This window comes from Peromyscus maniculatus, chromosome 9, assembly GCF_049852395.1.
Source record: "Peromyscus maniculatus bairdii isolate BWxNUB_F1_BW_parent chromosome 9, HU_Pman_BW_mat_3.1, whole genome shotgun sequence".
Taxonomy (NCBI): Eukaryota; Metazoa; Chordata; class Mammalia; order Rodentia; family Cricetidae; genus Peromyscus; species Peromyscus maniculatus.
In genome coordinates this window covers 68,574,478-68,598,304 of record NC_134860.1, presented here as the reverse complement: position 1 = coordinate 68,598,304, position 23,827 = coordinate 68,574,478, and the positions used below count along the sequence as shown (strand labels likewise).

Below are 23,827 nucleotides of genomic sequence, written 5' to 3'. Positions count from 1 at the left end.
ATGTGACACCAAGCCCAATTTACATGATCAATTCTTTGTTTTTGAGGTCTCACTGTTTCTGAGGCTGGCCTGGAATTTGCTGTGCAGCCCAGGCTATGCCAAAGCTTGCCATTATTTGTGTTTTAGCCTCCTAAGGGCTGAGATTATAGGCTTAACGTTACCATGCTTGGCATTTATTTATTTGTTTGCTAATCATTTATTTATTTATTTGGCACTGGGGTTTGAACCAAGGGCCTTATGCAGCCCTTATTTTGTTGTTGTTGTTGTTTGTTTGTCTGTCTGTTTTGTTTTAAACTTTTCACACCTCCATCCCCTCCCGTGTGTGTGTGTGTGTGTGTGTGTGTGTGTGTGTGTGTGTGTGTGTGTGTGTGTTTGGCACAGGCTCTGACTATCTTGACTATCTAGTTCAAGGCTGTCCTTGAACTCTAGATACTGCCGAACGCTGGGATTGATTACAGGTGTGCCAAAATTCAGGGCTTGTCTTCCTCTCCCTCCACTGTAGGGAATGTAAGAGTCGGATTCTGACCGGGCGGTGGTGATGCACACCTTTAATCCCAGCACTCGGGAGGCAGGGCCAGGTGGATCTCTGTGAGTTCGAGGCCAGGCTGGGCTGCCAAGTGAGTTCCAGGAAAGGCGCAAAACTACACAGAGAAACCCTGTCTCAAAAACAAAAAACAAACACACAAAAAAAAGAGTCGGATTCGGTTGGGACTCCTTTTTGTTTTTGTTGTTTTGTTTTTGTTTGGTTGGTTAGTTGCTTGGTTTGGTTTTTTGAGACAGGGTTTCTCTGTGTAGCTTTGCGCCTTTCCTGGAACTCGCTTTGTAGACCAGGCTGGCCTCGAACTCACAGTGCACGCCTTTAATCCCAGCACTCGGGAGGCAGAGGCAGGTGGATCTCTGTGAGTTGGGTTGGGACTCTTAATCGGACTGCATACCATAGCGAACGTCTTGTCCGATATCCACTTTTGAAAAAGAACTAAACAACAGGTGAAAGTAATATGAGCCATAGACTAACCCAGTATTCCTAACTGGTTACATTTAAACGCGTCATCAATATCAATAGGGGAGCTCTGATCTTCCCCCCCATACACACACACACACACACACACACACACACTATGTCTTCACCTTCTGGAGTGTCCTTGACACAGGACCTGGACATTTTAAACGCTTCACAGCCATGTGCGGCCAGGGCGACTGTTTCAGGCAGGGCTGTGGGGATGCGTGAGACATGAGAAGTCTCTGGGTGTCACTTCAAGGGACCTTGAAAGGCCAGGTCACTAGCAGCCATCAGCTCCCCAGGGCGCCCTCCCTGGCGGGCTCCCAGACGACCTAGCTCGCCCGGCGCTCAGAGCGCCCCCAGCCCTCCGGCAGGGGCGGGGTTCCAGGGCCGGGTCCCGCCTCCCGCCCGCTGGGCCGCCTCCTCCTCCGCCACCGCCGCCGCACCGCCACCCGGAGCCGGGCCGCCAGCCGGGCCGGGCCGGGCCGCCATCATGCTGAGCCGGCTCGGGGCACTGCTGCAGGAGGCCGTGGGGGCGGTGAGCCCGGGCCCGGGGCGGACCGGAGGGGAGGGCGCGGGCCAGGGGGCGGGGGGCTGCGGGCTCCTTGGGCAGGGCCCCTCCCCGGGCCCCGACGCTGCTTCCGGGCCTCTGTCTCCGGGTCGTGTCTCTATGGTCCCGGCCGCCCAGGAGCACCTAGCTCCGGGATTCTCTCCAGACCGACCGGCCGGCTCCGTCGATCTTGCTCCCCGCTCTCGTGATCCGATGCTCTCGGCTCTTGTGATCCTGAGCCACGCTCCCCGGGTTCTGAGCACGGCTCCCTTGATCCTGCCTCCGCGCTGCTTCCTGTTATGCTCCCTTGCGCCCCGCTCCTCTGATCCTGCTCTCTCGTTACGTTTCCTGCGCCCCAGAGCTACTGCTAAGCTTTCTAACTCTGCTCTCCCCAGACGCTCCCTTGTCACCAGCCCATTCCTCCCGGATCTGCCCCTCGCCTCCTCCCCAGCCCCTGTCAGCCTCCTTCCTCATTCCTGTCGCGCCTCCATTCCTCCTCACCTGGGATTGAAAACAGCCTTCCCCGTCCCCTCTTAGGTCCTAGAGAACTCCGCGACCAGGAGTTCGTCCACTGAGTTCCCTCTTTCTCAGCCAGCACCTGGGAGTTGAGGCCCTGAGTGACTAAGTCCCCAGGAAGGTGATAGAGTGTATTGCAGGGGCGGGTGGTCCCGGGATCCCGGAAGCAGCCCTCTGCAAGACATTGAATCTCAGGCCACTGGTCGCAGCTGACTTTGAGTTAGGGAAGGTCAGCCTGCCTGAGGGGACTTTGCATGGTAGGGTGTTTTGTTTTCGTTTTTTTTTTACAACTGTCAGTTTGTGTTTGGGCCATTTTCTGGGAGTGCAGGTCCCCGGCAGCCCACTGTGTGTGGATCACTTCATTCAGCAGCCTTATTTTTTCTCATTGTATAAGAACACCCTCTAATTGATATGTTTAGTCTATCAAATTGTCTCGAGAGAAACACTTTTGGGTTTGACTCCCCTTCTTTCTCTGCATCTCCTCCCCAGTCAGAGCATTTACTGCTATTTGTGTGTGTGTGTTTGAGACAGGGTTTCTCTGTGTCGTCCTGGCTGTCCTGGAACTACTCTGTAGACCAGGCTGGGCTCGAACTCACAAAGATCTACCTGCCTCTGCTTCCCAAGTGCTGGGATTAAAGGTGTGCACCACCACCATCCGGCTATTGCTGTTATTAAAAACTGGCTCAGCCTTAGAAAAACTGGTAGGGGAGAGGAAGACACATCTGTAATCTACCTTCCCCAGCACCCCTGTCCTGCTCTGTCCTGAGGATCAGGGTCTAGGCTACCCCAAGAGGGAGAGTTTCCAAAATGACCCTTTCTTCTCCTTCCTATCCCAAATAAAAACGACTGTCATTTTAGAATGTGATCTAATAAACTAATTGATACTTCTGGACACAGCTCGATTTACAAGGAGGGTTGGAAGGGTGGACAGTCCTAAACTTCCTTGATCCTTACACTCTGAATGCAAAAAGCTGAGCACCAGGGGCTGAAGATGCAGAGTGGAGGGACGTATTTTTAGGCAGGTGACCGAAGTGTGAGTCATATAGACCATTGTCCTGGAAGTGTGATTTATACCACATAGGACTCCCTCTTTTAAGTTCTACCCCCTAGCAGGGGTGGGGGTGGTAGTGTTAGGTTTTCCCTCAGGTGGGACCACCAAGTCATTATGATCCACTCAGAGTGCTTCTTCTTTCTGCCCCCTCCTGGCAGAACAGAATAGAAACCCTCGTGGCTCTTTCTAAAAATACTGCTATCTTTTAGCGTTTCTTTGGTCTGGTATCTAGTAGTAGATTCAGGTAGAGATTTGAGTCCTGTTTCTTATGTCCATCAGGTTTTGATGGCTGCCCTGCCTTCCCTGGGTCTCCTGTTCTTATGTGAATAGCCCCCCCTTTTTTTCCATAAAGTTTGGCCCAAAGATTTTGGAACTCGTAGATGAAATTTGAGGCTAGAGGAGACCTCAGAAACTGTGAGGTCATTGGGGTGCTGGCCAAGGCTCCAAGGACTTTCCAGGACAAGAAAGTCTGACAGAAGTGTCTTCAGGAGCTCCCTAAGAGTTGGTAAAAGCCCTTCTGGGGTTTACAGATAAAAACCAGCCCTGGCTGCTGGGAAGCTCACAGTCTATCGGAACCTGACTCAGTGTTACATGTTAGAGCATGATGAGTCAGGTCACTCCTTGTGGATGGGGTATCTTATTGCAGTTCTTTAGTACATATGTGTTTGGGGGTATGCCACAAGCAGGCATGCGGAGGTCAGAGGTCCTGGGACTCAAACGCAGCAGCAAGGTCTTTAGTACGAGCCGTCTGGGGTGGAGTGTCTTGAAGGACTGGGCAGTGCCTTTCTGGAAGACTCACTGACCCTGCATCTAATTTATTTTAGTGTTTTTTGAGACAGGATCCCTCTTTATAGTTCTCACTGTCCTGGAACTTGCTTTGTAGACCAGGCTATCCTTGCTCTCACAGAGATCCTGCCTCTGCCTCCTGAGTGCTAGGATTAAAGGCGTGTGCCACCACACCTTGCAACTACTAATTTTGAAAGAGTCTGCTGCCTGGATGGAGGCTGGGGAGTGCTTCAAAGTCTCTGACTGGTCCCATGTGGGTCCTGGGTCATGCGCCCCCCACCCTCCACCTGCTTTGCCCTGGCCAGCTAAATACCTTCCTGCCTTTGTCTCCTCTTTTGCCTGACACTGCCAGATAGATCTTTCCAAAACATTCCTCTGGAGGTGGCACTGACCTTGCTGCCTTAAGCAACAACAACAAAAACCCAGAACAGCCTTCTTGGCTTGGCCTGGGAGACCCACACACCACATACGCCCTTTACCCTGCTGCACTCTGCCCAATTTTTTCTGCTAGGAACATCTTCCTTATACTGCTGAAATTTGATCCCCTTGGAGTTTTTAATTCTTTGGCAGGATCTTTTTTTTTTTTTTTTTTTTTTTTTTTTTTTTTTTTGGTTTTTCGAGACAGGGTTTCTCTGTGTAGCTTTGCGCCTTTCCTGGGACTCACTTGGTAGCCCAGGCTGGCCTCGAACTCACAGAGATCCGCCTGCCTCTGCCTCCCGAGTGCTGGGATTAAAGGCGTGCGCCACCACCGCCCGGCCTTTGGCAGGATCTTGAAAGGAACCTGTTAGTGGCCCCTTTAAAGATTTACTGTTTTTGCCTGGTGGTGGTGGCAGCGGCAGCAGCAGCGGCAGCGGGGGCGGCGGCGGGGCAGCGCACACCTTTAATTCCAGCACTCGGGAGGCAGGCAGATGTTTGTGAGTTCAAGGCCAGCCTGGTCTGCAGAGCAAGTTCCAAGACAGGCAACGCTACACAGAGAAACCCTGTCTTGAACACCACCCCCTCCACCCCCCCCACCCCCGGTCAAAAAAAAAAAAGATTTATTATTTTTACTTTGTATATATGCCTATCTATATCACATGTGTGTGGGTTCCTGTGGAAGCTGGAAAATGGTGTTGGATCCCCTGGTGCTGGACTTACAATTGGGAAGCATCTGACGTGGTGCTGGGAACCGAACTCATGTCCTCCTGAAGAGCCGCAAATGCTCTTTGCTGAGACATCTCTCTAGCCCCTAGAGGTGACTCCTTTTAAGAGGTCCCTTTCCACTTTATATTCTTTTCTTGGTGACAGCATGTTTACTGGAGGCCGAGTTATCATTAGCTGCTTGTGGCATGGAGCATGGCACCCGGCACCTAGGAGGCGCTCACAGAGATGTGTACCAAATGAATGACTGTAGAGGATGAGGATGTCCTGCTCCGGACATGCCTGCTCCTTCACTGACCTCACTGTGGAGTCTTAGGGCTAGACAAGTGTGAAGGAATGATGGGCCCCAGGACACTGTGGTGAGCAGAGGCCTAGAGGAAATAAACACCCAGGCTAAGGACTGTTGATACATTTTTGTCCTGTTAACGATTTCTTCCTTTGTTTTAAAAAAATATTTTTTTTCTGAATTTCATAAAAATACCGTATTTAGATCATTTCTACCCCTTACCCTCCCCTCACCGACTTCTCCTATGCCCCCACCCCCTCTCACATTTATGACCTCTTCTTTGGTTATTATTGTCACACACACACACACACACACACACACACACACACACACACACACGGCTGCTGCCATTAACTGTCTGCGGCTCTTTATCTGGGGGTGGGACCTTTTGAACTTTCCCCGCATCCATGTTGGCATGCCAACTGATGATGTCATTGTTCAGGTCTTGATTAGGTGACCATACGGTTGGGATTTCCTGGGCGCGGCTTCCCCGTCCTATAGAAGACACTATCTGGCAGCAGATGTCCTGGTCCTCTGGCTCTTCCCATCTTCCCACCCCTCTTCTTCGGTGTTCCCTGAGCCTTAGGTGTCGGGGTGTGCCGTGGATGGATCAATCGGGGCTGTCGTTCTCTGCCTGTGAACATTTACCGTACGGGGAAAGAGGATGCTTTCAGGACAATTACTCAGCTAGAGTGCCTAGAGGGAGAGAGTACTTTTGGGGAGGGGGAGCTGAGGGGCAGTGTGAGAAGTCTCCAGGGTGATGAGAGGAGGTGGGCAGGAGTTAGGGGTGCAGACCGTGGCCTGGCACAAAAGACGGAAGCACTCTGTAAGTAAAGCATCTCCTTTGTAGGGTGTAGAAGTGTTCACCGTCTGAAGAGAGCCTGCCATGGCCTTGGACAAAGGCCGTTAGACTCCGACAGGGCCCGAAAGCTCTCCCCGTGTGCGCCGTTCCCATGCTCTTTCTTCTCGGGTGCCCTGTGGTTGGCGGTCTCCCTGTTGTAGTATGTGTGGGTTTCGGATTGTGCAGGAGTACTTCTGTCTGTTCCTCCCTCAGCATGCTTACTTCTTGGGGACAGAGCCTGTGGGATGGGGACATGTGGGGGAGAGAGTCCTCTGGGGAGACCATGATGCTGTGTGCTAGGGAAATGAATTACCCTTCCCTTTGAAAAGCTGGGAACAGAACGCTTTCTCTAGGACTTAGAACTCACCCAACTGGACACTGAACAGGCACGTGGGCTTCTGGTCCCTTGGGTGCCGGTGCTAGTAGGGCCTTGGTTGGCATTCCCACAAAGACCATGTCTACTCTGTCTGCAGCGGGAGCCCAGCATTGACCTGCTGCAGGCCTTTGTGGAGCACTGGAAGGGTATCACACACTACTATATCGAGAGCACAGGTAAGCCTTCTGCTCCCCAGCCTGGGACCCCGGGGGGAGCTGGGGAGAGTGGGCAGAGAGTGACCACAGGTGTCTTAGGAAGGTGACGGCAGGGTCCTGGACAACAGGACATCTTTGGGCTGAGCCAGGGAGACAGACAGATGGGAGCAAGACCCAGAGTCCTAGCCACTGCTGGTCTTCATGGTTAAATTGTTGGCGCCACTCAGACTTTTGGGAGAATAGTTGTGTGAGTAATGAGTGAGGACAAGAAGGTTGGGGACCTCACTGGCCTGACTGCACGGTAAAGGTGGCCCCATTTGCTTTCATTTCCAGCTGGACACAGTCCCTAGGCCTTTAGTCCCAAGTGCTTGTCACTGGGACTGTTGATTAGAGGAAATGCAACAGGGTTTGGATGTCGCTTAGTTGGTAGAGTGCTTGCCTAACCCAGAGACCTGTGTTCAGTCCTCAGTGCATAAACCAGGTGATGGTGCATGCCTGTAATCAAGTGCTGAAGAGATAGGAGCAGGAGGATCAGAAGTTCAAGGTCACCCTGGGATACATGAGACCTTGTCTTGGAGAGAGGGTTCAATAAATTATTTTGCCTTGGCCACCCTAAGAAGTACAAGTAGGAAAGCTGCTGGGCGGTGGTGGTGCACGCCTTTAATCCCAGCACTCGGGAGGCAGAGGCAGGCGGATCTCTGTGAGTTTGAGGCCAGCCTGGGCTACCAAGTGAGTCCCAGGAAAGGTGCAAAGCTACACAGAGAAACCCTGTCTCGAAAAACGAAAAACCAAAAAAAAAAAAAAAAGAAAAGAAAAAGAAAAGAAAAAAAAACCAAAAAAAACAAAAACAAGTAGGAAAGCTAAGGTGTGGCACATGCCTGGGTCCCCTTTTCTTCTAGCTGATGTCTCTGAGGGCCAAAGCATTCATGCATTAACCCACCATAATGACTCAGTGAGGATCAGAATCTGATTGGCTGCTTTGTAGTCAATAAGCCTGTCCTATATCCCTAGTTTTCCATCTCCCTGAGTTCAGACTATGTCTGGGCCTGTGACTCTCCTGGAGGCTTTCTTTCCATCATGAGCCAGCCCATGGAATTAAAATGGCCTTTGAGCCCTTTGGGGGAGCCTTGGAGGACTCTTTAGACCAGGCCTCCTTCAGTCTTGGCACAGCGGATGCCGAGACTGGACTGTTTGTGTTGAAGACTATGCTGTCTGGCCTCTCTCTCAGCTGTAACAACCATACATGTCTCTAGACACTGACGAATGTTTGGGGTGGGGGAATTTCTTCCCAGTTGGGAGCTACTCTTTTAGACTAAAAATCATATGCTATATGTCTCTCTCCCTTCTGGGGACTGGTTGAACCCAGGGCAGTCCTCCCCACCCCGTCCCCCACTGAGCTTCATCCCTCAGCCTTTTTTATTTTTTATTTTGAAACAAGAGCTCACTAAATTGTCTAAGCTGGCCTCAGACTCACTCTGTAGCCCAGGCAGGCCTTGAACTTCCAATAATACTTCTGCCTCACCAGCCTCCTGAGGAGCTGAGATCACAAGCCTGTGTCACCAAGGCCAGCCTAAAGCTAGGAGTCTTCCGACTCCCCTGGGTCTTTCTGTGTGGCTGGGCCCTTAATGTCCAGAGTGGGCTCCAGACCAGAGTTAGAGGGAGAGGGTGAAGCAAGCTCCTTGCTTAACAGCTTATGCCTTAAAGGAAAGCTAGGGGGTGCTCCTGGGCCACTTGGAAAGTTCTCTGCGGAGGTGCCAGGTGCAGCCGCCCTGCCGCAGACTCCCGACTGGCAGGTTGTCTGTTTTCCTCTGACTTCCCTGAATGGAAAAGGGATAAGAGCCGGCCCTAGGAGACCCTAGAAAGGAAGCTGCTGAAATACAGCCTGGGCAATCACAGGACAGACTCCATAGCTGCTCGTGTAAGCCTGGGCTAGATAGGCAGCTCTCAGAACATCTCCTGTGGACCCATGTCCTCCTTGGGGCCCATGAGGGGTCCCTGTTCTCAGTTTGGTACACCGGCAGTGACACACTGGAGCAAACACACACGGTCAGTCAGTTTACAGTGTCAGCTGTAAACTTCCATTTTTCTGGTGGCCCTCAGTCCGTCTCAGACGTGACTTCCTTCTGGGCTTGGCGTGAGCGGGTCTGGCGCTCTTCATGTCACCTACCCTTGTGTCTTGACTCTTGATTAGACGAAAACACCCCAGCCAAGAAAACAGATATCCCCTGGCGGCTGAAGCAAATGCTGGACATCCTGGTGTATGAAGAGAGGCAGCAGGTATCCTCCAGTGAGGCCGGACCCTGTCTGGAATACTTGCTACAGCACAAGATCCTGGAGACCCTCTGCACTCTGGGCAAAGCGGAGGTGGGCATGCTCCCGGGGCATCTGGAAATTTCTACCCCAGGCAAACCCTTGTTCCATGCTCTTCTGTCTGTCTGTGCTTCTCTACCTTGATGGAGCAAGTACTGTGGCCGAGTTACTTGGAGTAGCCCACCCCATCGCTCAGCAGAGAGGGACCTGCTACTTTGTGGAGTCTGTTCTAGATGCTAGGTGCTGGGAATTGAGGGACAGGATAGTCACACACACACACACACACACACACAGTGGGCCCTTGTTATCCCGGAGGATTGGTCCTAGGGCCCCGCCACCCCTCCTGTCAGATCCAAAATCTTCGGCTGTTCAAGTCCTTTATATAAAACGGGATCTGGGGGGCCAGCAAGATGGCTCCGTGGGTGAAGGCAGTTGCTGCCAAGCCTATGACAATGTGAATTCAGTTGCTGGGATCCACATGGTGGGAGAGAGCTGCAAATTGTCCTTTGACCTTCCCATGTGCAGCGTGGCATATGTGTGCGAGTGCATACACACATAAATAAGTAAATAAAATTTTAAAGAGGGTTCAGAAAGAGCGATGGATAGAGAGAGATGATGGATAGATTGGTAGATGATAGACAGATACCTAGGGATGACCGTAGTTCACATACACACTCTTCTGTGCCTTTAAATCATCTCTAGATGGCTTATAATGAATAAATGTAAGTACTATGAAACTCATGATGCTACAATAATTAGGTAATAAGAAAAAGGTCTGTACATGTTTTGAATATTTTTGATCTGAGGTGGATTGAACCCATACATACAAAACCAGTAGATATGGATGGAGGACCAGCTGTACTGGGTTCAGTAATGACCCAGTCGTGAAAGGAACTAATTCAGGAAAGGGAGTTGGGGAGGTACAGAGAAGGACTGCTTTCCACACTGTGTGGACGAGGCCTCCCAGAGAAGAAGGCTGGTGTCTGAAGCCTCACCTCTGACAGCGTGCTCTGTCTCAGTACCCTCCAGGCATGCGACAGCAGGTGTTCCAGTTCTTCAGCAAGGTCCTGGCCCAGGTCCAGCACCCACTGCTACACTACCTGAGCGTCCACAGGCCTGTGCAGGTGAGGACCAAGGGGACATGGGCTGCCTGGGCATATGGCCTCCTTTCCCCAACACCCCACCCTTCTGGGTTTCTTCCCTGTTCTTCCTTTAGAAACTTCTCCGCCTGGGTGGGGCAGGCCCTGGGTCCCTCACGGAAAAGGAAGAAGTTCAGTTCACCAGTGTCCTCTGCTCGAAGATCCAGCAGGATCCAGAGCTGCTCGCCTATATTCTGGAAGTAAGTGCTTTTGTGGGGGGACGGGGTGTGGTGCAGAGGCAAGACCTCCCGTCCCTGCTGAGGAAGCAGGAGAGGATGGTCCTCACAAGCACTCAAGGATGAGGCTCTATTTTTTTTTTTTTTTTAACCTACTCTACATTTTTTTGTTGCATTTTGAACTTTTTTTTTTTTTTTGGCTGAAGTGGTGGTGGTGGTGGTGGTGGTGGTGGTGGTGGTGGTGGTGGTGGTGTCTCATATATCCCATGCCGACTTCTGACTCACTGTGTAGTCAAGGATGACCTTGAACTTCTGACCCCCCTGCCTCTATCTCACTGGTATTGTTATGGGCATGTACCACTGTGTCCAGTTTAGGGGGTGGTGAGGATAGAACCTAGGACTTCACATGTTCTAGGCAAGTACTACACCAGCTGAGCCACATCCCCAGCTCGTCTTGACCTCTGTGCGCGTGGGTGCGTGTGTGTGTGTGTGTGTGTGTGTGTGTGTGTGTGTGTGTGTGTGTGTATGCATGTATGCATGCGCGCACGCGCGTTTAGGTCAGAGTGAAACTGTAGAGTCGGTTCTTCCACTTTTACACGGGTCTGGGTCTGGGGATTGCACTGAGGTCGCCAAGCCTTCTGTATCCAATGCCTTTACTAAATGAGCCGTCTGGTTGGCTCCTATTTTGGCTGGCTTTTTTGAGACAGGCTTTCTCTATATATACATCCCAGGTTTGGCCCAATCTTACAATCCTCCTGCCTCAGCCTCCCAAGTTCTGGAATTACAGTATGTACTACATGATGCCTGGCAAGACACAAGTAGCAGACTGTGTAGCCCAGGCTGGCCTTGAACTTGTGAGCCTCTTCCCTCTGCTTTCCAAGATTACAGCAGTGCTCCGCCACACCTGGCTCTTACCTTGCAGTCTCAAGGAAGCACCCTGTGGGATGGAGTGCTCTCTCTGACCTCGGCCTCACCCCACCCTTCTTCACAGGGTAAAAAAATTATAGGCAAGAAGACATCCAGAGAACCTACAGCTCTGCCTGAAGACATAACTGGCTCCGGGGACAAGGACTGTCCCCGCAGTGACGCTCCCGGCAGGGATCCCGGACTGGATAGGGAGCACTGTGGTGTCCCAGCCTTGAGCAGCCACCTGCCTGCTGAGACGGAGGGGCCAGACAATGGGCCTGGGGAGAGCAATCTCATCACCTCCCTGCTCGGGCTGTGCAAGAGCAAGGTCTGGCCACAGAGATGGCAGGGGTGGGGAGGGGGGAAAGAGAACGCCTGTCTCAGACATCATCTCCCCATCCCCTAGAAGAGTCGGGTGGCCCTGAAGGCACGGGAGAACGTATTGCTGCTGGTAAGCGTGGCCTCGCCAGCAGCTGCCACCTACCTGATACAAAGCACCTCCTGTTGTGTGGTGATAGCCGAGCATCTCTGCCAGCTGTACCGGTCCATGCCAGCCTTCCTTGACCCGGCAGACATTGCCACTTTAGAGGGCATCAGCTGGAGGTGGGTCCCCGGCCTGGGGAGACTGGGGAACACCTTCAGGGGCTGGTAGTTACACAGACTAGGCAGCCTTGCTAGCAACCCTTCTCCTGGGCGGGAGAGCCAGTCCCTAGGGCCCTTCCCAGCCTCCCAGAAGCCTCACTTCTGCCATCTGGGGCACAGCAGAGGTTCTAGATGCAGGGGAGGCCAGCTCCCAGATGTCCTTCAGGAAAGCCTGGAAGCTTTGTGCTTCATCTGCCAGACTCCTGCTTCTCTTTCTCTTAGGTTACCCAGTGCCCCATCTGATGAGGCCTCTTTCCCCGGCAAGGAGGCTCTGGCTGCCTTCCTGGGCTGGTTTGATTACTGCGACCACCTTATCACAGAGGCACACGCGGTGAGCAGGGGCAGGTGTGACCTGGGTTCTGTCCTGGCTCCCTTAGGTGTCTCACTCATCTCAGTGATGGAGTAGAGCTGATGCTGATGCACCGTGACTTGGGGCCAGATGCCAGCTTGGCCCTGGGGTGGCCAGGCTCCTCTGACATATTTGGGGCTGTGTGAAGACACCGTGGTTTTTTAGGAATGAATGTGATGGGGCGTGAATGTAGAAGACGTACTCTCTGGCTCCTAGGTGGTTGCAGATGCCTTGGCGAAGGCTGTAGCCGAGAAGCTGTTTGTAGAGACCCTGCAGCCCCAGCTCGTGCATGTGTAAGTGTCTGTTCAGCCCCTTGGCCCTGGTCTGTGTCTGGCCCACCCTACCAGGCCTCTGCCCAGAACAAAGGCCAGGGGACTACCTGTTGATACTTGCCGGGTCTAACATGCACATGGCTCTAAGCCCCACGGGCTGGAGAGCAGCCTCCCACCCCAACTCTAGGACCTCACGAGGGATGGGGAGGTAGCTAGAGATTTGCCAGGCTGTAAAGGAAGGAGAGCAAGAAAGGTTCTGCACTGCTACACTCACGCACGCACGCACGCACGCACGCACGCACGCACGCGCCCTCCTCTGCTCTCCCCCTCTCCCTGCAGATCCGAGCAGACCATCCTGACGTCCACTGCCCTGTTGACCGCCTTGCTGCGGCAGCTGCGCTCCCCCGAACTGCTGCAGGAGGCCATGACCTTCCTCTTGGGCACTGACCAGCAGCCTGCAGCCACAGAGGACAGCCCCCATACGCTGGGCACACACCTCATCATGCACTGTGACCATCTCTCCGACGAGGTAAAGCAAAAGAGCCTTCATCCCTCAGCTTGCTCCACAGCCACCGTGGGGCTTCCAGAGGGTTCTCTCCTGGCTTTCTCCTACCCGCTCCAGGTAGCTCAGCCTCAGGCCTCCCTCAAGCCAAAGCAGTGGCGGTTTATGACGTGCAGCCTTGCTGTCTTTGTCGCGGTTTTCTGTCTATTTTGCCAACTGCTTTTCTATTCATTCAGCTTTTTTTGGAGACCTGAGCACTATGAAGTAGTCCCATGTTTTCTAATACAGAAATGGAGGCACAGAGAAGCCTATGGGTTTGCCTGAATTGGCGCATCAAATGAGAAATGGAACACTTCCTCTAGCCTCTGGTCAACAAGGGAGGTGACCCCTGCCTTAGAGGACTTTGTCTGGCATTGGTTCTCAGGCATTGAGAAACCAAGGAGGAGCCAGCGGTGGTGGCCCACGCCTTTAATCCCAGCACCCGGGAGGCAGAGGCGGGCGGATCTCTGAGGCCAGCCTGGGCTACAGAGCGAGTTCCAGGATAGCTAGGGCCACGCAGGGAAACCCTGTCTTGAAAGAGAGAGAAGCCAAAGGGGTGACAGGAGGGTCCCCTGCTGCTTTCTCTCACTCTAGATCAGCATTGCCACTTTGAGGCTGTTTGAGGAGCTGCTGCAGAAGCCGCATGAAGGAGTCATCCGCAGCCTGGTCCTGCAAAACCTTGAGGGCCGCCTGTATGTGGCCCGGGGCTCGCCAGAGCCTGAGAACTATGAGGACACCCTGTAAGTGAAACAGGAAGGGAAGGAGGGAGGGAGGGAAGGAGGGAGCTGCCCAGGACTCAGCACAGCCGTGCACACCGCTCATCCAGCTGTTCATTGGTGCATGCTCCTCTCCCCGCCTGCAGAGATCTGGAGGAAGACCCCTACTTCACCGATGGCTTCCTGGATTCTGGCCTTCAGCCCTCCACAAAGCCTCCCGCGGCTCCTGCCACCAGTTCAGATGGCAGAACAGCGGTGACGGAGATCGTCAACAGGTGGGGAGGAGGTTAGGCCACTGGTGTCGCCTGCCTGAATTCGCTCCTGTCGCTGGGGTCCTGCGAACAGCAGAGAGCGTGGGGGAGACCTGGGGAGGCGCCTCCACACCTAGGCCCCTGTCTCTTAGCTTCCTTTGCCTGGTCCCTGAGGAAGCCAAGACATCAGCCTTCCTGGAGGAGAATGGATATGACACGTACGTGCATGATGCCTATGGCCTGGTGAGTGAGCGTCCTGTGGCTCCCTCCTCTACGATGTCCTGATGCATCCCCGACCCCACACCGTTTTTATAGGGTCCCTCAACTAGGCCTTTCTGGGCCTGCTTCTTCGACTCTTTCTCCCCTCTGCTTCAGTTCCAGGAGTGTAGCTCCCGTGTGGCCCCCTGGGGCTGGCCCCTGGGCCCAGCGCCCCTGGACGCTCACCTACCCGAAAGGCCCTTCTTTGAGGGTCGCTTCCTCCAAGTGCTCTTTGATCGCATGACCCGGATTTTGGATCAGGTAGCCACAAAGACTATTATGCCTAGGAGAGCTCCACGCCGGGCCTGGTGTCTTTCAGGAGGGTAGGGGGCTGGTGACCAGGGTGGACCCCTCTTTGGTTCCTCAGCTCCACAGCCCCCTTACCTTTCCCCAGGCGGGAAGCCCTGTCTCTCTCGCCTGTTCTCCACACGCCCTAACATGCTCTGGCCCTCAGCCCCAGGGAATCCATGACATACACATATCACGTGAGTCTTCCCACCCCCGCACACATTCACACCAGCCAGGCGCCTTGCTTGGGGAGTACAAAAAAAAAATGCTCGCCACCCCTTGCCAACATTCAGGGTTGTCCATCTCGTTCCCTACAGCCATACAGCCTGAACCTACAAGTGACCTCAGTCCTGTCCCGGCTTGCCCTGTTCCCCCACCCCCATATCCATGAGTACCTCCTGGATCCCTACATCAGCCTGGCCCCTGGCTGCAGGAGCCTGTTCTCTGTGCTTGTCAGGGTAAGGATGAGGGTGTGACGGGAGGGACCGAGCAGGGCAAGGGGTGGGAATGGAGAAGTGGGCACCCGTACCAGTGCCAGGAAAAGCGCAGGCTTTTCAATCCCATCTCTCACCTCCTGTGGACGGGTGGAGCCGGGGGGCAGCTGTGGGACACGGTCAGTTCTCGTCTGAGTCCTTTCCCGACTCTAGGTGATCGGGGACTTAATGCAAAGAATTCAGAGGGTACCCCAGTTTCCGGGCAAACTGCTCCTGGTGCGCAAGCAGCTGATGGGCCAGGTTCCCGGAGAGCAGTAAGTAGGACCAGGAAGTGGGTGCCCAGGGTTGGGAAGGCGGCACTGAGGAGTCTCTCCTGGGTCAAGCCTTGTGGACATGGGCTGTCATGCCGTGTAGGCACACCTGCTGACTCCCAGCCATGCCATCTCCCCCTACCCGCCACTGTCTCTCTCCTCAGTCTGGACCATCAGACCCTCCTCCAGGGCGTGGTAGTGCTTGAAGAATTCTGCAAGGAGCTGGCCGCCATTGCGTTTGTCAAGTTTCCCCCACATGGTCCTTACCTGAACTCCTCTCCACCCCCGGAAGGGCAAGTCTGAGCCAGGAGCATGATGGGCGGAGGGGAAGACGCCTGCCTGTACTTCTGCCCATGGGGCGGCTTCCTGCCTGGCCATGCTGCCACGCTGTCCTCCAGACCGGGGGACTTGGGCTGCAGGAGACCTCACTGGTTGACCATGTGAGCTGAGGTTTCAGGGTGGTGTCACGGAGCCAAAGAGCTGGCTTCTAAGGCAGTGGTGTTCTTGGGGCCTCCTTGGAGCCGCTGGAGGATGGCCAGTGAGCATCTAGACCCTATCTATCCCTGCTCTACTGTGACCAGGGCCACACCATGAGACACGTCTAGGGGCGAGGGAAATGAACTGCTGCCTTTGAGGCTTGCTAGAAATCTAGTCCAGGGAGAGAGGGCCCAGAACCCTGTCTGTCCCATTAGTTATCATGGAAGCTGCTGAGACTCGGCAGGCTTCTTCATGGCTTCCGTGGCGTGAACAGAAGTGTCTCGGAGGCAGAGAGGGGGACTGTGGGGAAGCCCCCTCTTCCTGCTCTGCCCTCCCGGAGACGGTTGCAAAATTTCCAACTGCCTCATGGCAGGTGCCCAAAGCATGCTCCGCGCCCAGGCGGGGGCAGCTGCTAACAAGAGCCTTGGCAACAGCTGCAGCCGGGGCAGGCAAGGGCCTTGGAGCTGGGAGCTGGGTGCCAGGCTCCAGCTCCAGCTGGTTCCTCTCTGGCGCCTTCTGAACCCGTCTTAGCAAGTCCACAGCACCTGAGCAGAGAGGTCATTGACCAGGGGTGGTGGGTCTTGTCCTCTGAATCCTGCCCGGTACCCAGGGATCCCAGTGAGATGTGCTCCTGGGGAGCACAGGCACTCAAGGGACCGGTGGGACAGGGTACCCCAACCCCAGACCCCCGAGGCCTAGTGAGGAGGGGCTGAGACACAAGCAGATAGCTCTGGTATTGTTCTTCGTGTGTCCTTCATGGCTGGGGCTGCCACCCCACCCGGCCTGAATCTGTCTCAACCTGTAAGAACACCCGGGCGGTGCCAGGCATTACCTCACGACGGGCCTGCAGTCGTTGGCTTTGCTCCTGGGCAAGGAGGAGCAGGCCAGAGCCCCTTCTGCTTCCTCTTCCTGCCCATGCCGCCTCTCGAAGCCGGGCACAGGTTGCCAGGAGGTGACATGAAAGAGGAGGAAACTCAGTGACCTCTACCTCTCCCGAATTCCTCCCAGCGGGGGAGGACTTGTCTGCTGCTCCGAAGAACATCACGCACTCCTGTGTGTACGAGCTGTGTATGTGTGTGTGTGTGTGTGTGTGTGTGTGTGTGTGTGTGTACGTACGTGGGCGCTGGTGTGGGAGCAGATCTTGGTGGAGTGGGTCTACACTCGGAGATTCTTACCGTTCGAGGGTCTGGGCAATAATGCACTTTGGCATTTGCATGGTGTCTTCACAACAGCACAGCAATAAACGGTGTGATTGTATGGACACGATGTTCCTCAGTCTGCTTGGCTTCTTCCCGGAGCTTTTCTGCCCCCCTTTGAGCCCATTTTTTCACTCAAGGAAGACACACTCAGTTCCTTTTCCAGCACTGGAGGAGAGAGAGGTGATAGGTAGTGAGTTCTGACATCCCAAATTTGATACTCCCCAGGACCAGCCCGGAAGTGACTCTTGGCTGAGCAACGTTGTTTCAATTCGGTTCACCTCCGTCTGAGCCTTCCAGCAAGAGTCATCTGGCTGTGGTAGGGCTTGCTTGTGCAAGCCTCATCTTGTGTGTGACTGTGTGCTGTATGACCATGTCAGTCACATTGGGACTGATGAAAACGTGGTTTAGAGAGGGGATCTGAAGGGATGGTGCAGAGATAAGAGTGCTTATTTAGCCCGGCAGTGGTGGTGACGAACACCTTTGATCCCAGCACTTGGGAGGCAGAGGCAGGCAGATCTCTGAGGCCAGCCTGGTCTTCAGGGCGAGTTCCAGGACAGTCAGGGCTACACAGAGAAACCCTGTCTCAACAACAAAAAGTGCTTTTTTAGCATGCCTAAGGCCCTTGGGTTCAATCCTTAACACTGTTTTTTATGTTAGTTTGGTAGGTTGGACTTTTTTGAGAAAGGGTCATGCGCTCAGCCTGGCTTTGAACTGGATAGCAATCCTGTGGCCGCATCCTCTTGAGTGCTGGAGTTACAGGTGTGTACCATGATGTCCAACTCCCAGCTTTAAGGAAAGAAAAAAAAAAAAAAAAAAAAAAGGTCTGGGAATGGGTGTTCTGAGTCATCAAGAGTGCCAGGTCAGGCGATCAGACTAGAGAAGCAGGATCTTCCGCAGGGCTCCAGTGGAGCCTCGTAAAATCACCTGGAGGGGTGGGTTAATAGCTAAGAGCATGCACAGCTCTCACAGAGGACTGAAATTTGGTTCCTGGCACCAACGTTAGGCAGCTTTCAACAGCCTCTGACTCCAGCTCCAGGGGCTCTGATGTCTCGAGACTTGGAGGGCACCTGCACTCGTGGGCACATACTCACACATAGAGACATACACACATTAATTAAAAAGAAACCTTAAAATACTCTTTTGAGAGTAAATCTAGGCAAGTGGTTCTTACCTTGTGGGTCAAGACCCCTTTGGAGATTGAACGACCCTTTCACAGAGGTCACCTAAGACCATCAGAAAACAGGTGTTTACATGATGATTCATAACAATAGCAAAATTACAGCTATGAAGTAGCAATGAAAATAATTTTATGGTTGGGGTCACCAGAGCAGGAGGAAGTGTATTAAAGGGTCGCAGCATGAGGAAGGTTGAGAGCCACTGTGGTGGGTGTCTTTTTGAGGTACCAGTGCCAGGCTGGGGAGAAGGCTCAGTGCGGGAGAGAAGCAAAGACATGAATCTGAGTTCCCGGCACCCAGGTGGAAAAGTGAGGTAGGGCTGCACACACATCGGAAGCCCCGGCACTGTGGGTGAAGAAGACAGGGGGCTCACGGGGCCTCGCTCCGGGTTCAGTGAGAGACCCCTGTCTCGAGGGAGTGAGGTGGAAATCGATAGAGCAGGACTCCCAGCATCCTCCACTGGCTTCCGCACATGGGCACGCATGTGCTCCCAGACACAGATAAAAATGCCAGCGCCCAACTGGCTTCAGCAGCTTAGTCAGTACAGTGGGTGGACGGAATTGTCTGAGAGCTTTCTGGGTGATGGTGATGTGTACCCAGGGTTGAAAATTACCAGGCTCAGTAGTGGGAGTGAAGGTCACTGCCCTTCTCTCTCTGTGTAGAAACTGGAGGAGTCGTGGACTGAATAAAAGGGTTTTGCTTTTTGCTTCTAGTCGGGACCATTAGGTAGCCTGCTTAACTAGCATGTGTGAGACCTTAGGTTCAACCCACAGCATTACAGAAATGAAAAAATAGAAAAGACTATCATTTTTCTTGTTTTTTTGAGACAAGGTCTCTCTAAGTAGTCCTGGCTGATCTGGAAGTTGCTATATAGACCAGGCTGGCCTTGAACTCATCGAGATCCTCCTGAATGTTGGGGTTAAAGGCATGCGCTACCAGCTGGGCAGTGATGGTGCACACCTTTGATCCCAACAGAGGCAGAGGCGGGTGGATCTCTGATGATTAGCAACACACATTTCCTTTGCTTCCGTTGCTTTGGGGTTTTATTTAAAATTTTTATTTTTTATTACGTGTATCTGTGGAGAGGTATATGCACATTGAGTTGCAGTGTCCACAAAGGCCAGAGAGGGTGTTGGATGGCCCGGAGCTGGAGTTATAGGTGGTCATGAGCCATTCAGTGTAAGAACTGGGAATTGAACTCAGGGCCTCTGCAAGAGAGCAGCAGTACGTGCTCTTAACTGCTGAGCTGAACCATCTCTCCAGCCCCAAAGTTTTCATCAAATATAATAATAACAATAATAATAATAACAACAACAACAACAAAATAATGCTTGGCACTGGCGTGCTGAAGCACATCTGTATTCCCAGGACTCAAGAATCAGAGGCAAGAAGATTGCAACAAACGTGAGGCTAGCCTGGTCTAGATGGGTGGATTCTATCTCAAGAGAACAAAATCCTGTTATGGCTTGGGAATGTAACTCAGTTGGCAAAGTGCTGGAGTTCTGCAGAAGTAGGAGGATCAAAAATTCAAGGTCATCACCAGCTACATTATAAGAGTTCTTGAGGCTAGCCTGGGCTGCATGAACTGAGGAAAGCTTTTGAACAAAACTTAAAAGTCACCAGATGATGGTTGCACATACTTTTAAATCCCAGCACTCAGGAGGCGGAGGCAGATGACTCTCTCTCTGAGTTCGAGGCCATCCGGGTCTACAAAGTGAGTTCCAGAACAGCCAAGGCTACACAGAGAAACCCTGTCTCGAAAAGCCAAAACAAACAAACAAACAAACAAAAACAAAACTTAAAAAAGCCAGGACCCGAGAGCACATGGATACAGCTCAGAGCCCAGAAGCTCAAAGAGAAAGAAACTTGGGCTGAGAGGCCAACATGTCATTCTCAGCTCCTGCTCCACATGCTATTTCACCAGCCCAAACTCTTCCAACACCTGGACAGGTCTGAGCTGTGTTTTTATTAGGGGTGCGGTCACTTCAAAGTCCCACACCCACCCCAGCAGGACAGAAAAGCTCAAGAGAGCCAGGGTGGGTTGAGGCTTCAGTGAACAGCCCTGCCTACCCTAGAAGCCCTCCACCCCTGCATCACATCAGTGTGTACATCATGAGGAAAGACCTGGGTGGCTGTGGGCGAGACAGTGGCCCCACGTCTTCCCCACACAGACATTTAGGCAAGAAGGCAAGTTAAGCAACATCTTTTTTACTCAGCAATGAGGACTCTGCCCTGAGGGACGAGTCCCCCATGTCCCATCCCTCTCTACATTCCTAAGGGCTTGGATGAATTAACATGCGGCTTTTTTTACCAAAGTGGACAAGGAAATAAGATGATGCCATTTGGGGTTCAAAAAGCTTCTCACCATCTTAAGAGAAGCACTGTGTACCCTGAGAACGACGGAAACCTTTGAGTACTGGGATTCAAGGCACTCTCCCTTTGGGCTCAGTGTGGGGTCCCTGCACACAGTACAATGAGATCTCAGAGTGCCACCTCTTTCCTGCCCACAGAGGGAGGGTGTGGCTCCTCAGCTTCTGTCACGAGTGGCGCCTCTCTATCTGCTCAGGGGGACAACCGAAGATTCCTGGAGTCTGTGCAGAAGCTGTTTTTGTAAGTCTTCCTCTAACACCTTCCACCAAAAGTAGTTCTCGCCCCGAATCTTTGGGGGCTCATCTTGGATTCCTGGGTTCCGAAAAGCCACCGTCACTAGCACATTCAGGCAGATACCATCCATGTGGTCTCTGCCCAGATGCTGCAGTCCAAGCAACCCCTTGGTCTCCACTGCCAAATTGTGCATCGTCAGACACTCCTGTAGCAGCCGCAGGGTGGCCACCTTGATGCCCCCCCTTTGCTCCATAGGGGTGAAGCCACAGGCAGTGATGGGCAAGTGAGGTGTCCCCACTGAGCCCACCAACACCCAGACTGACTGGACCGTTGTGAAGGTGGCCACCAGCCGCTGGCAGACGACACTGCAGGGAAGCTCTTGAGGCAGAATGAGAGGGTGCATGGCTTGTTGGCAGAATTTGGCACCCAGCTCCACCAAGTGCAGAACATCATAGGCTCTAAGCGGAGCGGGCAGAGAGACCCGTGGGTACCAGCCAGCCTGTAGGGACTCAGCATCTGCATCCTTGGAAGTCTTGAGAACTCCACCTAGGGTAGATTTGGAGGGAGAGGAGAGGGTCCGCCAATATGAAAAGTGTTGAGTCCGAGAGAGTACATGGCCACCCAAGCATTCCAGGGGGAAGACCCCCCACCCCACCCCCAAGCTCTGAGACTGTAATAGGTCAATGGCAATTTGCAGAAGCCACAGTATGGCTGGCTCAGGAGAACAAACCGAGGAAGTGCTCCAATGCCACCAGGTGGGCTGTACCTGTGGGTCGAGCAAGGAATACAAAACGGATCCAGGAGGCACCCCTCTCCTCCACAGACAGCAGTGTCACTGGTTCACAGAGCAGCCCAGCCTCCTCCTTCACCTCCCGCTGCATCGCCTCCACAATGGTCTCCCCGGCTTCCATTCTCCCTGCAGGGAGGTACCAGGTTCCCCGGCACTCTCTCTTGGCTTCCTGGATCATCAGCACCTCGTCCTGCCAGGGGAAACAAAGCAATCTTCACTCCTACCCAGTCAGTGGTGGGGCTTCCGAAAAGCAGCCCCCTAGCTGGATGGTGGCCCAAAGCGCCCTTCTTGGTAGACATCCTCAAGCTGCTGGGTCCTCGGGAGCCAGACCCTGGTGTGGGTGGCCACCTCCTCTCTGCTGTGGCTCAACTTTGGATTCAGAGGGATCTCTGTTGTAGGGAAGGGCTGAGGTCCGGGGGCGTTGCTCCAAGGAGGCCCTATCCTGAAGGTTGTCACCACTCCAATACTGACTCCTGTCTACGCCACTCTAAGTCCTTCCTCATAGGACTTACAGCTTGTGTGGGTCCCTACTCTAGGGTCTAAGCTTTGAAACTCAGCTCCACCCCCTTACCACCTACCCCTACCATCGGCCAGGATGTTTCTACGTTGACTTGTACAGAGATGATCACTAAAAAGAACTCCCAGGGGGTCAGATGCCTGCCTGTAAGCTCCCCGTTACTATCCGTGGAGCCGGGAGGGTCTAGGAAACCCGCCAGGACGCCAGGCACCTGGTAAGGAAGGAGGTATACTACAGGCCTCTCCTAGTGGAGGCGAGGTCTAGTGGATGAGACAAACCGCCCCGGGGCCTCGGCTTCTCCCTCGGTATTACAGTCTACAAGGACGATCTCCGCTCAGCGGCTAGTGTCAGAGTGCTTTGCAACACTGGGAAGCGCCCCGCACAGGCAGCGGCCGTTGGCTCGCCTGTTCCCACCAGGGCTGGCGGCGCGCTCCCGAGACCAGCTGAAGGCCGGCGGCGGCCGGACGCTCACCTGCTCGTTGAGGAACACGGCCAGCACCACGTAGCAGACATTCTTCCGCAGCCGCACGGGCGACAGCGGCTTGCCAGGCGGCTCCGAGTCACAGCTCTGCACCAGCAACCCCTTGCCCCCCAGCACGGTGGCCAGCGCCCCCGCCAGGCCTTCCGAGGCCATCAAGTCTCCGGGGAGGTGGCAAGCCGGGACCTGCCAGACCCCCGGAGGCAGGCGGCGGGGACCAGAGCTGCGGTGGGCGGCTGAGCCCCTCGCCCCCCTCCCCTGCCTTGAGGGCCAAGGCTAACGCGGAACCTCCACGAGAGACCGGGCTGCTGATAGGCTGCGCGTCACCACGGCCTGCCCGGATTGGCCAGCTCACGGCGGTTACCGAGGGGGCGGGGCTCCGGGGACCCTCCCTCTGTCCCCCGCCTCTCCGGGGTTTCAGCCGCTAGTCGCTCCCTCTCCGCACTCTTCCCCCAGCTCTTAGCTAATTCACCTAGCACGCACACGTCCGCGCGGGTTCCGACGGTGATGTCATCCTGCCTGTAGGGTGCTGCTGAACACCACCGCGACCAGGGTCGGTGGCGTCACTCGTCTGATGACACTACGGAAGCCCAGGCTCCGCAGTTAGCTCCCGCTGTCCGGCTTTTTATCATAAACAAACTAGAGAAGAAGGGCTGGAGACGAATAGGCCCCCAAATAACTTTCTGACATCGTTAGAAATGGTCTGAACGTCGTGTGGCTGGGGGGCACATAGGTTGCCTTGGAGATTCTGATCTGTATAGATCGATGGACACAGACTTTTAAAAAGTCAACTGCAAGTCACAGGCTAAAGGATTGGTTTGGGCAGAAGAAGAAGTGATTGACAAGGCTCAGAGGAGAGATGGGACAGGGCTGGTATAGTCAAGGTGGACCGAGACTGGGGATGAAGGAAAGGGATTGGGGGATGAAAAAGCTTGGAGATGGCAACGCACCCTTCATCAGACTCCCCCCTGCTCAGTGCACTTGCCATGTAGTTTCAAGGCTTCTGCCGCAGACTGCATCCTTGGAGGGCAGGGGTGGTGCCCTCCTACCCAGCATGCAGGGCCTGGCCATGGGGAACAGGGTGTGGGTTGTTTTGGCCAGCTCCCGTTTCTCTCCCAGCCTGACCTTTCCTCCTCTGAGCTTCTTTAACCTCGGCTCAGGACAGGAAGGCAGGGCCAGCTGGGAGGAATCCACAAAGCAGGCCAAGTCTGGGCTCCTCACCCCATCCTAGCTCCCTTTCCTGCTCCCTCCGGCTGGCTCTGTGTACCTCCTTTGGGGGACAGTGGCTAGGTG

The 23,827-nt window shown here is 54.0% G+C and overlaps 2 protein-coding genes across 5 annotated transcripts; one reads left to right on the top strand and one right to left on the bottom strand.

The window, feature by feature from the left end:
- Positions 1-1,383: 1,383 nt before the first annotated feature.
- Fhip2b (FHF complex subunit HOOK interacting protein 2B) lies at positions 1,384-17,037 on the top strand. Of its 3 annotated transcripts, none has more exons than XM_076545329.1 (17): positions 1,384-1,538; positions 6,644-6,722; positions 8,893-9,065; positions 10,031-10,135; positions 10,228-10,350; positions 11,318-11,560; positions 11,639-11,835; positions 12,097-12,205; positions 12,440-12,516; positions 12,835-13,024; positions 13,631-13,776; positions 13,899-14,027; positions 14,156-14,246; positions 14,379-14,522; positions 14,867-15,007; positions 15,197-15,297; positions 15,459-17,037. In XM_076545329.1, exons 1-17 carry the CDS (start codon positions 1,494-1,496, stop codon positions 15,595-15,597), a joined length of 2,232 nt encoding a protein of 743 aa, XP_076401444.1. In that variant the 5' UTR covers positions 1,384-1,493; the 3' UTR covers positions 15,598-17,037. The 3 variants fall into 3 exon arrangements, with proteins under 3 accessions (XP_076401444.1, XP_076401442.1, XP_076401443.1); XM_076545327.1 differs by having other exon boundaries at positions 1,408-1,538; positions 11,642-11,835; XM_076545328.1 differs by having other exon boundaries at positions 1,451-1,538; positions 10,041-10,135.
- A 3,300-nt stretch (positions 17,038-20,337) lies between these two features.
- Nudt18 (nudix hydrolase 18) lies at positions 20,338-22,983 on the bottom strand. Of its 2 annotated transcripts, none has more exons than XM_006989107.4 (3): positions 22,529-22,983; positions 21,516-21,729; positions 20,338-21,295 (listed from the first exon to the last, which is right to left on the bottom strand). In XM_006989107.4, exons 1-3 carry the CDS (start codon positions 22,688-22,690, stop codon positions 20,700-20,702), a joined length of 972 nt encoding a protein of 323 aa, XP_006989169.1. In that variant the 5' UTR covers positions 22,691-22,983; the 3' UTR covers positions 20,338-20,699. The 2 variants fall into 2 exon arrangements, with proteins under 2 accessions (XP_006989169.1, XP_042141054.1); XM_042285120.2 differs by lacking the exon at positions 22,529-22,983 and adding an exon at positions 22,268-22,290.
- Positions 22,984-23,827: the final 844 nt, after the last annotated feature.